General features: G+C 30.9%; 2 protein-coding genes across 2 annotated transcripts; one reads left to right on the forward strand and one right to left on the reverse strand.

Moving 5' to 3' along the window:
* On the forward strand, positions 4031-5967 carry LOC109354201 (probable carboxylesterase 17). Its single transcript, XM_019596537.1, has 2 exons — positions 4031-4645; positions 5404-5967. The coding sequence occupies exons 1-2, from the start codon at positions 4071-4073 to the stop codon at positions 5867-5869; spliced, it is 1041 nt and encodes a 346-aa protein (XP_019452082.1). The 5' UTR covers positions 4031-4070; the 3' UTR covers positions 5870-5967.
* LOC109354200 (ubiquitin receptor RAD23d-like) lies at positions 7528-14863 on the reverse strand. The gene is made up of 12 exons (XM_019596536.1): positions 14740-14863; positions 14025-14186; positions 13066-13119; positions 12275-12354; positions 12112-12159; positions 10564-10741; positions 9391-9531; positions 9249-9302; positions 9107-9154; positions 8900-9003; positions 8554-8632; positions 7528-7901 (listed from the first exon to the last, which is right to left on the reverse strand). Exons 1-12 carry the CDS (start codon positions 14803-14805, stop codon positions 7785-7787), a joined length of 1131 nt encoding a protein of 376 aa, XP_019452081.1. The 5' UTR covers positions 14806-14863; the 3' UTR covers positions 7528-7784.

Below are 18283 nucleotides of genomic sequence, written 5' to 3' on the forward strand. Positions count from 1 at the left end.
TTGATTAAGTTATTTGATAAAAAGTGTTTGGTAAAAGAGCTTATTTCAATAAGTAACAACATAATAAGTTTGTATTTTAATAATATACTTAAGCTATAATATTCTAAAGGTCAATGTTATTTCACTCTTACTAATCTACAAATCAAATAACATTATCATCTAACTTATTTGTGTTGTTTCAAAATGGAAGTTGATTATTGTGGTTAATGTGTTCTATAGTCATAACTTCCCGTTTTCAGATGTTGTTCCCCTCCTAAGGGCAGGTTCTTACGCGTTACTCATTCGTCCGCCACTGAAAACACCACTTCCTGTCTGACTTGTATGTGTAAGGCATGCCACCAGCATTCATCCTGAGCCAGGATCAAACTCTTCATGAGATTCCTAGTTATATTACTTATATCCTCCTTGTTCGTAGATAAAACTGATTCTTGCAATTGCTTGTTATAGCATTATTATCATGTGATGGGTTCAGCATCTCAAAAAACTAAGTTAGAAGTAATTAAGAGAAATATTATTACTTAGTACTTTCGGTTAGTTAGACCCCATAGTTAAAAAAGTTGGTGGAATCCAACACCTAATTTGATTCTAGATATGGGAGTATCATGTGTTAATTCCCATGAATGCTAAATGGAGTAAACTTGTGTGGATAAATTAGAAGAATATGGCACATAAATTTTCCCTAAAGTAGATAGAAGTGGGTTCTATGTTATATGCTTTAGTTTATCTTAAATCATGCAAATGAAACAAAAAACAAGATCTACAAAACTTTGGTGATTCACTAAAAGAGAATAGTTATTAGCACTATTGTTTGGGCAACTTTCAACTTTTTATAATGGAATTATGCGCATGTTAATTGATATGAAGAATATGTACATAAGTACGTATCATTTTACCAGCAGAGGTTGACATTGAACCGAGACAAAAGAATAACCCAAGAAATTTGTTAATGATGTTCAACCAATTTGTGTTTATGTCTTTACGTGAGGATTAAGCGGCTACCAATATCTATTAGAGAATAAAATTTTGTATTTTCTATGTCTTGTTGTATTATTAGATTTACATACCTCAACATTTTATATTAGTTTAAGCCCAAGACTTATATTGCTCTCTAAAATATGAATAATTTACACAATAAACCCCACCTTAACAAATATCATAAATCTTCATCTTTTGGAGTTGTGTCCGAGAGGCTCCATATTTTATTATAAGTGAATGCTCAGCCATCTAAAACAATGTCTAAATGACTAAATTTGTCTATGGTAACTAGCTAATTAATATATCAATTGTATTCTTTGAAGTGTGACATTCCATAATAGTATCTCTCCACTACGGTCTTATGAAATCTCACATCAATATGTTTGGTCATAATATGATACACTTCAATCTTTGCCAATACGATATCATTTGGTTGTCACAAAGCAACAAAACTCCATATTGCTCAATGTATAATTAATTTATCAATCCCATATGAGTTCCTTTGAAGCTTCATCAACTGCCATGTACTCTACTTTTGTTGTGGACATAGCGATAATAGACTATATTGATGATTTCGACATAATTGGTTCGCCTACAGGGGTGAAGACAAACCTTGTTGTGGATCTTCTATAATCCAAGTCCCTATGCATAGTATGAATCAACATAATCAACAACCAAAGACTGAATCTATTGGCTGCCAAACATGATATCAAACATATAGTCCCTTTAAATATTTGAAGGCTGCTTCCTAATGTTGATTCCCCGATTTAGACATGTACTTCCACATTTGACTAACTGCTTTTACCAAGTATAATCTAGTGTAAACCATAACATACACGAAGTAACCCATTCAATTGGAGTATGAAACCTTTGACATATATTTATTCTTTTCATTTGTCTTTGAACATTGATTTAGGAAAAACTTGAAGTGATTTAACAACATAATGTTCACTACTTTAACATTGCATGTATCAAATTTCTATAAGATCTTCTTAATATAGCTTTGTAGAAAAAATCATAACATTCTAACACCATTAATATGTCATCCACCATTCATATGTTAATAGTTATTGAATATCTTATAATATACATATACAATGAATGATCTATTAAGAATATAAAGTTTGAACTAATAATCAATAGATATTAATATCTAACTTCATTGTTGTACTGAATTTTTTGTAGACATTTCCTTTTCCCTCAATAAATAATTTGTTGTCTTTTTTTTCCGGTTCTTAAAGGAGAAATAAGAAAGAAACAAATGAAAACTAGAATATTATCAAGATCTAAGAGACCCAAAAAGCATATTTGCAAACAGATATGGTATATTTAAAGAATAAAGTTGACTGTCCAATTTGCATATTGTACTTGGAATTTGACGAATGTCCTTTTATTCAGAACTCAAAGTGTGGTCCATTCGGGTCAATTCTTACAATTCATAAAGTATGAAGGAAAAAAAGAACTATTATTTTTTTTTTATAGGAAACTAAAATTATGTTGAAAAAACTCTATTATAACTTAGCAATAAAGAAAGAAGAAATCTTACACATTGTTATTTATGTATATAACTATACAATGATACATGGCATACCAATGAAGAAACGATATAAAACCTTTTTGTGGTTTGTGCCTTTAATTGATTTATTTATCATGGAAAGTGGAAACAACAATGAATTATTGGTTAATGGGAAATTATAACTTGTACTTTTGAAGAAAGAAACAAAAAAATATTGCATGAGAATATATAAACCGTCCTAGTTCAGTTCACTTTATGGATCATGAGCATCTAAATCTCGAACATAAAATCCATTTATTTTCTTACTTAGAAATGGAACAAAGTCTATGACTTTATCATAATAGCGGTAGTGTTAGTTGTTACTATGCATCATCTATATCAAACTTTTAATTATGGGCTTATAATTGCTTTAAACGCCGATATGTCAAGGTTTTAGGAGTCAGTAAAACTATATTGTTATCATAATTGTGATTTATCGACTATAAATGTCCGTAATTGTATAAAACGTCAAAGTTTCCGAAGATAAAATTTTAAAACATTTATCTAAAGTATCACACATGATATGTTGAATTCAGATGCACCAGATAAGATCATACGAATAATTAATCCTTATCCTGAACATTCACTCATACAATCACATTTTGCCATGTTTATTTTCATGCTGCATTTCTTGTGTGATTTGCCAAGAAGACTAGCTAGAAAAATTGGCATAATATAACTCATTCTTTGAGCCTGTTCATATCATTTTTATTTCTTGCTTATAGGAAAAAAGGCTCTATTAAAAAATATTATATCCGCTTTGATAATTTCTATATTAAAAAAAAAGTTATTTGATATATATATATATATATATATATCTGTAATCTGTCTTAAAATATAAGATAATATCCACTCACGTTGACTAATTCTATGTTATATCCACACATTTTCTCATAAAAACACCATTATATATTTCTAGGATATTTTTTGGTTACCCTAGCTATTTACATATTATATTTTACTTCATATATTCATCTTAATTTCTTTCATATCACATCATTCAAACATGTCTTAGTTGAAGTGTTTTTAAATATAAAGCAAAGTGTATCACTATACCCTCTATTGTTAATAAAAGCTTCTTTTCTAATAAAAAAACATTTTCCCTCATATATAAAACGTGTTCACAAATATGATTCTACTAATTCAAAACAGTCAAAAGTATCAATATTTTCCAACTTCAAACAAGAATCTTCTATTAGAATTTTTAACATGTTGCCACTTGTACATAGATCATGAAAAGGTTCATTTCCTTCTTTTTTTTATATTTTTTGGTATTACCAATAGTATCTCTCCACCTTTTCGGGTAAGAAATTAATCTCTTACGAGGTTTGTGACTGTCCCTCCCAACAAATGTCGCTCCAAAAAATCAAAGTATTGACCTTTTAATTATCTTAAGTATCTAACGAAACCTTACACCATCAAACCAACACATTGTTCGTTCTTCTTATTCATTATAAAAGGAACTAACCATAGCACCATTATGGCATCACAAATAGAAGTATCACTTGACTCCTTTGAAATAGTGATCAATATAATTCATATGGCTACCATTTCACGTAGGCATCATAACACACAAGTAAACAACAACACTCATCACCAACGTGATTTCATCACTGAAGAAATTGAAGGACTCATTAGAGTTCACAGAAATGGCCATGTTGAAAGACCAACAATTATGCCTAATGTCTCAACCAAAACATCATCAAATGGTGTTACAGCAAGAGATGTTATAATCAACAAAGACACCAATTTATGGGCACGTATTTATGTACCATCTATTATTAATACTAACCTTATTATTCCTTTGCTTGTTTACTTCCATGGTGGTGGATTTTGCATTGGTTCAGCTGCATGGAAATGTTACCATGAGTTCTTGACTAATCTTGCTTCCAAAGCAAGTTGTGTCATTGTTTCTGTGGATTATAAACTAGCACCTGAGAACCCTCTTCCTGCTGCATATGATGATGGTTTCAATGCTCTCATGTGGGTCAAAAGAGAAGCACATAATGTTTCATCAAGTGTGCAAAAATGGTGGTTGAGTCATTGCAACTTATCTTGCATTTTTCTAGCTGGTGATAGTGCTGGTGCCAATATAGCTTACAATGTGGCCACAAGGTTAGAATCAATTTACACTTACCACTATATCTATTCTTTTAGTGTGTACTGTAAAATTTTATTCTATATGATATTTACCAAGAAAAAAGAAAATTAGTTTATAATCATGTATGTGTATATATATAGTTTATAATCAAAGAAAGAGTTGGGAAAGACAATGGATTTAATCAAGGTACAAATATTAATATAAGTGGATGAGATAAAATTAGGGTTTGAATTTGGATTGGAAAACATAATCATACTAATATGTCCTAATATGTCTTAGTTTGATTTCTAATTCATATCTCAAGGTTAAAGTGTTATTGTAGTTGAGTTGAATTGTTTTCTGATTATGTGTGTTACCTTGTTGAAGCTTGATTCATTATGGTTCTATTTGGTAGGCTAGGTGGTTGGAATGTTTCATTTGACATTGACATTTCATTTATATTTTTTTTTTGAGTAATTATCGATTTTAGTCTTTATGTTTTTTTATCATTATTAGTTTGGTCTTTCAAAAATTATAAAACTTAAAATGGTCTCTAAAATTTTAAATGTGGGTCAAATTAATCATTTTTGGAGTCAAATTAGTCTCTACCAAGTGTTTTAAAACACGCTAAAAGACTAATTTGACCCATATTTGAAATTTATGGAGATCATTTTGGGGTTTTCAATTTTCGAGGGACCAAACTAGTAAAGTCGAAAAACATGAGGACTACAAAATGAGTATTTACTCTATATTTTTTTAGATTAGATTTATTTAAATGTTGTTATATTTATAGGTTAAGCACCTCAAGTGGAGCAAGCAGCATTCTAAATCCATTGTCTGTAAAGGGTATTATTTTGATCCAACCTTTCTTTGGAGGAGATGAAAGAACATTTTCTGAGAAGCATTCTCTTCAGCCACCAAACTCAGCATTAACTTTATCAGTTTCTGACACATATTGGCGCTTAGCACTTCCTTATGGTGCTAACCGTGACCATCCATATTGTAACCCTATTGTTCCAAATGCCAACAAGTTAAGGGATATAAGGATTCCACACATTCTGGTATGTGTTTCAGAATTGGATATACTCAAAGATAGGAACTTAGAGTTTTCAAATACTCTTGCTAAAGCTGGTAAAAAAGTTGAAGTTGTGACTTATAAAGGTGTAGGACATGCATTCCAAGTGTTGAATAATTATCAACTTTCACATTCTAGGACACAAGAAATGATATCTCACATCACTACCTTCCTCACTTCTTAGTTTTTATAATAGGATTCTTGCTTTCTCAAATTATCTATATATGTAATAAGTGTTGCTATAGGAACAAAACCTATATATAACAAGAAATTAAAGATTTGCGAACCACCTAAATTTTGTCTCGCATAAAATGAAAATACATTATGTTAATTAAAAGTTTTAAACATTTATTATTATTGTTATTTTTGCTTATCATCAGTGCGAGACATAATTTGAAACATGATTTGGGATTATAGATTTGCGAACCACCTAAAAAAATTTATTTTACTATAATGATGAACCATGTATCAAAATAAACTCCATGTATGTATGTACATCTTTGTTCATGGATTGAAAGTTGAAGCAAAGGTACATTAACTACCATAGTACCTTTCTAACCGGTTACTATGTTCTACTACACTATAAAGTAGAGACATATAAAAGTGATTTATTTGTACAACTCAAGCAGAATAAATTATCTTAAAATCACTTTTGAGAAGAAAAAGCCTAAGTATAAATTTGATAATAAAATAATCAATTATAGAAACAATCATTATACATATAATTAATTTTTGAAATAATTAATACTTTTTAGAACATAAATCATTTTCAAAAAACAACAAAACTTATATTTCACCCCTTGTTTTAACTAAAATTTTAAGAAATGAAACTTAAAAACTACCATGGTCTCTTTTTAAGTAATCCTTTATGTTTGTTTCTCTCTCTCAATTTTTGTTTTTTACAGACAAATTTTTTGTGTGACTTATGCTCGGAGATATCATGGGGTTAGGACAAACCTTGAGAATCAATCATCGAAAGAGTTTAAAATCTATGTACTGACAGTGTAAATTTTTTTACACCGTTGGTAATTATCCATTATTGATTTGTAATACTTTTGTTTGAAAGTCAATACTAACTAACATATGAATAGTGAAGATTTGCTAACAGTGTAAAAAATATTTATACTATTAATATATACATATTAAATCCTTATTCTCATGTGACCTCAACATTATTGTTATACTGTTTTTATCATGGTATGTAATTTGTAATAAAGGCATGATAAGGAACCCGATTGATAAACATTTAAAGCAAAAGGATTAAATGAAAAAAATAAAAATTAAAAATAATAAGAAATGAGAGACCAAAATAGCTTTTTTACCTTATCAAATTCTCTTTCAATTTATTGGGTATGGTTTCAAATTCATATCAATATTTTTTATATTAACATTGGCATCCACTCACATGAATGTTTAAGATTCAATGAAGTCTTATCCAATTCAACCAACTCAGTGATAAATTCATATTGGTATGTTGTTGTTATTCCTTTCTAAAGCTAAGTTAAGAATCTCACTCTAAACTACACTACAGCCACATGAAAGTTGCATTCTAATAATGGGTATAAAAAAAGACAGAAAAAACCAAACATGGAAAGAATCTTTATTGTTAGAAATGGTCTTAACCCAACATATTCTAATATGACCTAAAGGTTCTTCATAAAGGAATAATAAGACTCAGATAACTTCTTAGGAAAGAATAGCAACATTAAATGTCATGCATAGATGAAACCATAGTTCTCATTTAATAAAAGCATAACATAATAATCAACATACTAAGGTAAATAATCACTTAATATGTTTCAATATAAAGATTAAAATGACAGCCACTAGCACTGGATATGGATTTCAAAGTTCTAAAATCTCTACCTTTTCCTTCCCTTAAAGAAAGGAATATCAATATTTAACATTCAAAATAAAAAAAGTAATATATTTTCAGGCCAATGGTGTGAAACAATCTACATATGCTACTGTTCCAAGGACAATGGATAAAAGGTGTACAAACATTAACCTTGGCACTTTGGAATGAGTATAAAAGATGAACTTTGGAATCAGCATAGAAAAACAAAGGCCACAGTGGATGAGATGAACTGGAATTTGGACTAGTCTTCAAATTCATTATTGTGATCCAAAAGATAATTGGCAGCCAACTCCTCATTTTTATTACATGCAAAGAAAACCTCCAATACAAGATCTCGATCGAATCCCATATCTTCAAGCTGCAAAATAAATATTCCCGGTCAGTTACATTTTTCTAAAACGGAAAAATGGGCGAGAGGGCGTCATGGTTAATATGCTGTCGGATTCTAAAGTGGGCAAGTAAGAGTTCAACCACCCTTAAATCATTTATTTGATTTAAGATCAGGACACATTTTATCAGATCAAAGTGGATAGATCCTTAGTTGGTCACCCTGAAGACCCAGTGCTGCAACTTATTCCGTTCACGACAAAATTTTCCACCTGGGTTTCAAGATACTACTAATATAAAATAACACAGACAATTATAATAACACAATTGGGACATATCAAAAGTATATGTATAGTGTTTATATCAGGTGCGAAAGAAAACAAAAATGTATTAGAGAAATCGAAGAACTGTAGGTATTTTTAGTTTTCCTAAACATTGTGAAAGTAATTGCTCTAAACATTGTGAATGATAATTGCATTGGCACAAGTGCTAACAGACATCAGCAACATACAAAAAGAATATGCAGGGCACAAATCATTCCTATCTCTTCAACTGGATGTGTTTTCCGTTACTCTTTATATATAATAAGAACAAGAAATGCCCTCACAAAGCCATTGCCGCAAAATAACAATAAGGAAGTCATAGTTAAAGCAACTGAAGGGACAATACTGTCAATAGCTCACCCGTTGAATGGAGGCTTGCTCTTCAGGAGTTATAGTAATGGTCTCCGGCACTTCAGCAGCCAACTCACCTTCTAGGTCCCTGGTTATCAAATTACGACATGTTAGGCTCTTAATTATCTTATCTGTCAATGACAAACATATGGAGTTAATTAGGAGCTCAACACTCAGTTCACATAACAAAGAGCAGCCTTGCTCTCTCAAACGGGGAGGCTGTCTCCAAGGTTTGAACTTCGAACCTGTGACTTCCAGGTCACAATGCATAAACCTTACCGTTCGGCGGAGGCATAACTCTTCAGTTCACACAATATTAAATTTAAAAAAAAAGAACTTAAATGAGTCATCTTACTCTTCTCCTTCAGGTTCATTTATAAGGCGCAAGAAGTCAGTTTGATGCTCTTGGATGAGCTGCATTAAGTGTGGATTTTGCTTTCCCAGTTCCTGTAGCATGGGCTGAAATGGAAAAAGAAAATGATTTACAAAGTCCTTTAAATAAGTGAAGTCTTAATTCAATTTGTAGTTACTGGATGTCTGGTTCTACAAGTAGCAGTAGTACCTGCAATATTTGGGGGTTTGCTTGTACCATCGCTCTCAAAGCTTGGAACTGAAATGTTAAGGAATAAGACTTTCAGATGCATACATAAATAAGGTTAAAATGCAACTCAGCACCCATGTTATAGAAAACAAAATTAAGTTACCTGTTGGCTGTTTCGCAAAAAATCCAAGTCGCCTGCGCCAACATCAGGCATACCCTGATTCAAAAACATTATCATAATTTAATCCCGTGTTGCTAAAACTATTACTGCAAGGTTAAAATTTTACTGCGAGGGAAATAAATACCTCGGGAAACAGATTGAGTGGGTTAGTGTTAGGGCCACCAGTAGATACAGCTGGTTGTGGAACTGGTACTGAAGGGTTTGGTCCCTGTCCAGCAGTAGGGGATCTCGCAACTGCTGGTACTTCAGCTTGTTCAGGAATGCCCTAACAGATGAATTTTACATCAACTTTTCAGAAACTAAAAAGTCAACTCATGCAAAAAAGAGCATACTATTTAACACAAACATTCTGTCTAAATTCTTAAGTATAAGAAGTTAATATGAAGTTGCAACCATTGAACTGTACTCCAAATACACATAAATACAACTTCTAGGCCATCCAATGATAAATAATGACATAGTTCAACTTTATGACACTATTTAATTTAAGTATTTCAAGTCAAATGCATTTTGAAAATATACAACAGTTACAGACATAATTTGCTGCCTCCAAGCAGTTATGTTTCTATTTATCAAGGAAAATTAGAATAATATTGATGGCTTCAGCTCATTTCCATTGAAAAAAATTATGTGGTCAACAGATATATTAAACATTAAAATGGTTCCACCAGTATTTATTTCCAAATTTATATTATCTCCACACTCTTCCTTTCCTAAATATTTTTCTGCACTGTATATAAGAACCAAAATTTCCTTACACATGTTAACCTCAAGCTCAAGCTAATTAGATAATATAAGCACTAACTTATATTAGGACTAGTTCTTTGCATATGAACTTTTGCCAGAACAGAAAATTGAATCCTCTACTAATATGCCTCTCTTAAAGTAGCATCTAAAGTGTGCCAGTCTAACTTATTCCATTGTCTGTTTCATCTTGTATTTGAAAAAGAGAAAAAAGATGTATGCACTGGCAGCGTAAGAGTTTTTTACATTTTCACTATATCATTCATATTTAATCATCTTTGACTTTTACATATAAGTAATACAAATAAATAGTGAATGGTGCATTGACTGTGTATAAATCTACATTGACAGTACATAGATATTACAACACTCTGTGAAAAAAATTTAAAGATGAAAGCAAAACAAATAATAGGTGGCATTATTCTTTGGGGCAGTACAATCCAATTTCATATGAAGCAGGTAGCAGTTTACTCTCTAAACAAAGCATCCAACAGATCACAAGCTATCAAATTAACGGTCTCTAAAGAAAGCCATGGTCGTTGCAACAACTTACAGAATAAAGATACTCAACAGCCTGTTCAGGATTGTTGTAAGCAGCATGAAGAGCACGGATAACAGTATCCCGGTCCCAACTTCCACCCCCCATTTCTAGAATACCTTTAATAGTTGATTCTAAATTACTTCCTGTGACGAGATTTGGCTCTCCTAGACCATGGATGCTGGGCACTGCACTGCAATAACCAAGATTTACAATAGAAACTGTATTTAAGCTCACAGAATGATAATAGAAGCACCAATAAATAGAATTCAAATTTTCATATTATTCTAGGTAGTCAATCGTGCGAATAACACTAGGATAGTGGGCTCAAATGGCTATCACAGCCCGTAGCGGCCTATTAGCAGCGAGCATTACAATATCCACTCCATTCTTCTGCAATCGGAACCCTAATTGTTAGAGGGAAAAACTTTTCCCCTTATTTTTAAATGAGAAAAATACTGTTTTGCACTTGCCTTTTAATATTTGGCAAGGGTATTTTTAGTGTATTTGGTAATTTCACCCTCCCGTTTTCTCCCTCAAACTTAAAACGCTAAATGCCTGTCCCATTCGAAGTTTCTTCCCCTTACACTAAACCGAAGCAAGCTCTGCCTTCTGTAGTTACCAGCATCGATTTCCGGACATGTTCTCTGCTTTCTGCCATACCACTTCCCCTTGTTTCTTGCCCTCACTCTGTTCATCTAAACTTCTCAATACCCCACATACCCACTTCAAGAGACAACTTTCTTACATTGAAAACCTAATAGGCTATTATTTTGAAGCCTTAGAGACTTGGTCTGTTATATCATAAGCCTTAGAGGCTATTATTTTAATTATATGTTATAAATGTTTGTTATATTGAAGTCTTAGACTCTACAATGAAGGCTTGGTATGTTATGAATTTTGATTATTTCTAGAAGATATGAAAGCATATTAGAATATCTTAAATTATATTATAGAGAATATGTAGATGATACTTAGATATAGAGATAATATCTAATTACATCTTAGATTTGTTTAGAGTAACGTAGAAGATCTCTTAGGATTGAGAGTACTTTATTTTATCTTTTATGATTTGTTTCCTTATTTAGTTAAAGACTTTAAGAGTCTAGTATTAGTATAAATAGGGGTTAGTATTATGTCTTTTGTATCACAATATCATCACATCATCATTCACAATATTATCAAAACAATTTACTATGTTGGTCATTCCTTTATCTCCTTCCATATCTAAATTCTATAATTTCCACAACTATAATCTACGACCGTCTTTAATTTGGTGTGTTGTAGTACTCTTGAGTATTTATATGTATTATATTTCCATTGCTATAGCAGTCATCCCACCATCCCGTTATGGCATTTTTGGGGTTGGCCGCTATCAACGATTGACTACATAGCTCTCTCTCTCTCTCAAAAGTAAAATGCTGTGATAACTATAACACAATTTTTACAAAGAAGAGCTACAGCCTACAGCAGGTGGTGCTTCAAGGTTGCCTCAAATTATCAACTACATTTGAGTATAGAACAATTGATAAACCCGTGATAAAAAACATGCCAGAGACTCACGTAGTCGGAGGAGTTAGAACAGGTGTTTGCTCAGCATTGGATTCTCCCCTGCAAGGAAAAAGTGAGAGAAATAAAAGAATATTACATAAAATCTAAGAAAGATAAAATTCCATTAATCCACTGTGCTGATGCTTTGAAACAAAGAAAACAAATATGAACTCACTGTCCAACAGTCAAAGCAGGAGGTTGAGATGTCGAAGACGGTAATGAAGTGGGAGGCAAAGAAACTGCAGGTTGGGTCGGCTAAACATGCAAATAGCAAGTAAAAGTAAACAACAAAATAAGAACAATGAGACTTGATTAATTTAATGTGCTCTTGGGTGGATTAAAAAACAACCTAACTAATTATGGAAAATTGAAGGTTATGAAGATACTACAAATAATAATATTTAAAACAATAGAACAAATTATGGAGTATTCATATGAGAAAAAATACTGTATAGGCGTACTGTCTATTAGACGCACAACCAATCAAACACACGCATGTCATCAAAATAATTGAAAGAAGGGTTTTCTTGTCTTTTTAAAGTTGTTATTTTAATTATGTGGAAGTTTTTGATTGGTTGTGCCTAACAAGCTTGTGCATAAGCAAATGCTTCTCTGAATGTGTAACTGGCATTTCAACCAAAAATACTGTCTACATCCAATGCCAGTAGTACCAAACATAATAACAACTGCTTCTATACAGATGTTTGAAATAATAAAGATTATAAAGATAATAACTAAAAAATGAGGAATTGATGATAAAACTAGACAAACATTCCTACACAACACAAGCATGTAGAGACATGAACGCTGAAGCTCTTGGTGAACAAGAATACTTGAAATCATTGCCATATCAACTTCCTCAAGGAAGTGATAAGTTTTGACAACATAACTTAAATGTAAAAATGTGCACCAGTACAAATGAAAAATATATGAAGAAAAAGGTTAAAATGCCAAATTTGTATTCACCGGGATTGTAGGTGCAGATGAAGCAGTTGAAGTTCCACCACTTGATACCTTACTCTGCAATGCATAGATCACAGCAGACATTTTAAGAGTAAGCTAATGGATATAACACTACAAATTAGAAATCTTTAAGCATGCTCTGTATTTCCCTTGCTCCCCCTCTTCGAAAAAGGGGAATCAACAAATAATTGATACCATCTTTCCAATGCTAAAACCACCACCTCTAGAGATGAAGCAATTTTCGGCAAAACTGTAGTTATTGATAACTTTCACAATGGTCCCATACTTTCTTGAAACGACAAAATAATGTGGGAAGGTTGAAGGTGGAGTGCAGTTCAATTGCACTCCAACCCACAAATTTTGGGCACTCAGAAAGTGAGACTAAGTGGTTTTCAACCTAACACACAAAAACAAGTACAAATCAAATCCTTTTCTCTCACTCCACCGCAGTATTCCTTACCATCTCATAAACCATAAAACATTGGATAGAAAAATGTCTTATTTACAGAAGTCTGAACTAGTTACATGGCAGATACAATACAAGGCTAGTATTGTACACTAGACTCCTACCTAGCAGGGTCAGGGAGAATGTAGATGTACACAGTCTTACTCCGCGAGCATAGAGGTTGTTGCCCTATTTGAATTCATGACCTCTTGGCCAACCTTACCATTGCGCTGAAGTTCACCCTCTTGCAGCATTTTTAAGAAAAAACATAATACGGGTCATATGCACTATGAAATTACACATATCCAACACACTAATAAGGCAGAACCTTTCTGAAATATCATGTTTTCTACCCAATAAATTCAAAAACATAATGCTTGATTTTAATGATAATTTTATAAAGAAATTATTATTTTTAACACAACAGCATGATTGCAGAGAAGAGATACCCCTTTCATTTATAAAAGAATAAAAGGAAAGAAAAATCGAAGTTAACCCAAATAACATCATCACTCACCTTACTTAACATGATCACCACAAAACTATTCTCAGCAACTTTATTCTCCTCAAGGGTTGTGTCATCTGTAAGCACTTTCCCTTGATGAATAAGCATTTGTTGTGCAGCAGGGTATACATCACCACCTTGTGCTGCCTCTATGTTTCTCTTCACATCACCAACCTAACATTATCAATCCAAAAAATCAATAAACAAGTAATTTTTCAGAAAAAAAATGTATTTCAAAGTTCCAAACATTATAAAAACTAACATTAACAATTGACCAAAAAATGTGAATAACTACTACAAATAATAAATAAAAAACATAAACCTAAAAACTAAAACCTAATATTAACAATTGACAAACCCCAAAAAAAAATTAATTTAAACATTCCAGCACTCAATTGCATTTGATATACATATAAAAAATGAACCTTCAACATGCTCCTCCAGATAAAATTACCAAAAAAAAAAAAGTTAAACCTATATAACATAAACCTAACATAAGCAATCGACAAACCCAACAAAAAATAATCATTCATCTCTTTTGGGAAACAGTTTCACAAAATATTCAATTGCATTTTACACACATGTAAACCTAAAAATAAATTCATTTTCCCAGAAATAAAAAAATTAAATGGAAAAACATAAACCTAAAAAAATGGTTTTTTTTAATAAATCGAAATAAAAAAAAATAAGGAATTGATAGCATTATAAATAATAACAATAATATTACCGAGTCTTGGGGTTTCACTTGGATCTCAAAATGAGTTCCCTTGAGAGTTTTGACGTTAATCTTCATCTTTCAGCTTCTCTCTTTGTTTTGGCAGAAAAGATATATATATATATATATATATGATGCTCATTGATTTTTCTTTCTTTATGAAAAATCCATAAATAATAAATTAATATTTATACTATTAACATTTATATCATTTTTCATTACAAATTAATACTTAAAATAATTTGAAGGCAGTCATCCAATATTATTAAACAAAATTAATGTATATGTTTCATCTTCTCCACAATACCATTAGTGGAAAAAATCAGATCGAGTCAAACTTAATTTATCTCGACTTAATAAGAATTAGTTTATATCGAATTTTGAGTTGAGTTGGATAGGGATTATTTTTTCAACTTGAGTTTGATATATAAACAACAATATGTAAACTAAATAAAAAACAATTTGATATAGTAATATAATTAATATTTGAGAAAGACAAACTTTAAACCAAATTTTATAAAAATAATTTGAGTATATATAATACATTTAATATTCATATATATTGATATAAAAAATGTATACATGTATAAATAATTATAGAATATTTCTCATATCTATCTATATATACATACATACATATAATTGATAATTTTTGATCGAAAAAATTATTAATTAAGTATTGAATAAATAATGAGTTGGGTTGAATAGTAGTCCTATTGATTTCTATGAACATGACCATTTAGTCTTTATTGATGCTGTTGAAACACAAATAAAACTTAATACAACAGAAATAGTAGACAAAACTATAATAACTAGCACCAACATTTTCTTCATAATTCTATTTTTTGGTTGTACATGCCTTCTTTCATTTTATTCTCTACTTATAAAAGGACTTGTTTTCTTTCAATGGACATTATAGAATACTTTATGTGATTTTTTTTAAATATACTTGATGAATTTTAGCGATTATGTTTTTAAATTTAGAAAATGAAAAATAAAAATATAAGTTTAGATTCAAAAAAGTAATTTTGTTAATATTTAAAAAAAATAGGAAAACTAAAAATTGTTATGCATTGTTGTATATCAATCTATTTTTAAATTATGTACAACGTTTTAAGCCTTTCTGTTGTTGTTACCAACTAAGAGAGAAACTTTTATGTCACTATATAAATTCATGATCGTTGAAGAACATTAATCATCTTCAAATATCTTTTTTTGGTATACCATCTTTAAATCTTTTAGAAGAAATGTCAAGTTTTAAAGTTTTTTGGGTCACTTTTTTAATGAGCTACCAAGTTTTATTAACCAAAGCTGATAGTAAAGAGAGCCTTGTTCCAGCAATGTATGTGTTTGGGGATTCAAGTGTAGATTCTGGAAATAACAACAATCGTAACACAATGGCTAAGGCCAATAAGTATCCTTATGGCATTGACTTCAATAATAAAAGCACGGGCAGGTTTACTAATGGCAAAACCTTTGCCGACCTTATTGGTAAGTTTCGCACTACATGTTGTGAACATCAAATAGTCATGGGATAAACTAATTGATATATAGTTTACAATTTTACATGAAGTTTGATTGAGTTATGAAATGAAATATTAGTATTTTGATATTGTAGCGGTTAAGTTGGGTTTACCACTATCACCTCCATATTTGGGCGTCTCAGAATCTGAAAGATATAAAGTAGTCACGGGAATTAATTATGCATCAGCTGCATGTGGAATCTTGAACGATACAAGAGATGTAAGAAGAAAATAGAAAATATTTCCAGCACATTGTTATTCAATATGAAATTTCTAATATCTTACTCTATTTTTATTTGGCCCTAAAGGGAGATTGCTTATCATTGGACACGCAAGTTAAATATTTCACTTCTACGGTGACCAATGATCTTCCGAAATATTTTCAAAGCAAAGATGAAGTTCAAATTCATTTATCCAAATCCATATTTTTATTATCCATTGGGTCCAATGACTATGCTCTCAACTACTTTAACAGTCCAACATACCAAAACAAAACCCCAATAGAATTTGCAGATTTCCTCCTAGAAAAATTGGGTTCTAAATTGAAGGTAATTTTCAATAAAATATATTTGGGCTAAACATGAATAGTTGATTATTTATTTTATTTACCTTTCAATGTATAGGAACTATATGATCTTGGTGCACGAAAGTATGTGGTTGCTGTTGCTGGCCAACTTGGTTGTAGCCCTTCTAAATTTTGTGATGAAGTTAAAAATGAAAAGATTAAACCGTTATCAGACAAACTCTCTAAGAAGCTTCAAGAGTTGCAAACCCAACTCTCAGGTTCATCATTCATATCTTCAAATCCTTTCAACTTCTTCAATGATATAAAAAACGCCCCAGAAAAATATGGTAAGTAACAATTAATTTTTTTAAAATAATTCACTCGTTATTTATCTCTGGCAATTAGATCATAGGTATTTATATCTTTCTAATGTTTCCAATGTTATTTATTAATGTTCAGGGTTCAAATATATATCTAAGTCATGCTATGCTGATGGAGAACCACTATGTGACAACCGAGAGGAGTACTATTATTTTGATTTTGCACATGGTACTGAAGCTAATTATAGAATATATGCAAATGAATGTTTTAGCGGGTCTAAATTGTGCTCTCCTAAAAATATTGAGCAATTAGTTCATGCATCTTGAGAAATCTCAATTTAACATATTGTACATCAATTACAACATTAATAAATTGAATACTTTTTTGGAAATATGACAACTGCAACTCACATTTTTTTTTTGTTTATTTTACCCTTTTGGCGTTTTGTTTTTTTTGTTGTTGTTGATTTCTTGTTCTACTTGATGTAAATGTTGATCTCTAAGTTGAAACTACAAATATTCTTAAGAATTTTATGATTCTTCTATATGTTATTAGTATTGGTATTATTGTGACATATATAAATATTAAATATATATAAATATTGGTATACATTTTTATATCAATATATATAAATATTAAATATATTGCGAGAATAAAGTATCTTTTGCTATTTTCTATTGATTTTATGAATGAGTTGGAAAAAATTAGGTGTTAACAAACACTGAAATATAGTATTGTAAATTTAGTCCACATACTATTTTTCTGTAAATTTAAGATTTTTCAGTTTCCCTAAGTCCTTAGAGACTAGTATAGGCTAGAAATGAGTTGTAAAGGTAAGAGAGTGTACTTGATGGAGTTGATGTATACTCATAGAGGGGGTACCACTTCTCTTTGAGTGGTAATTTTCTGCATCTTGTTCTTAGTATTGTATGAAAATACTTAACTAAGTTCCTCTTTTGTTGTGATTGATTGTAATTTCATTGGATATAACTTTTGGAATTGACTTGTGTTTAATTTGAATTATTGATTTCTATGAATATCTTGTTGCACTTAATGCTCATTTTGTTTATGACGATTCTCTATATCTGATTTTGGAAGTGAACTCATGATGAAATTTTGGTTCCGTAGCCTAGAGCTTGTAATTCATCTTTTTTGTATAATGCAAGACGTAGTTTTATGCTTAATTGTCACATGTGTGCTTATGTTC

The sequence above is a fragment of the Lupinus angustifolius genome, chromosome LG08 (genome assembly GCF_001865875.1).
Source record: "Lupinus angustifolius cultivar Tanjil chromosome LG08, LupAngTanjil_v1.0, whole genome shotgun sequence".
In the NCBI taxonomy this organism is placed as follows: Eukaryota; Viridiplantae; Streptophyta; class Magnoliopsida; order Fabales; family Fabaceae; genus Lupinus; species Lupinus angustifolius.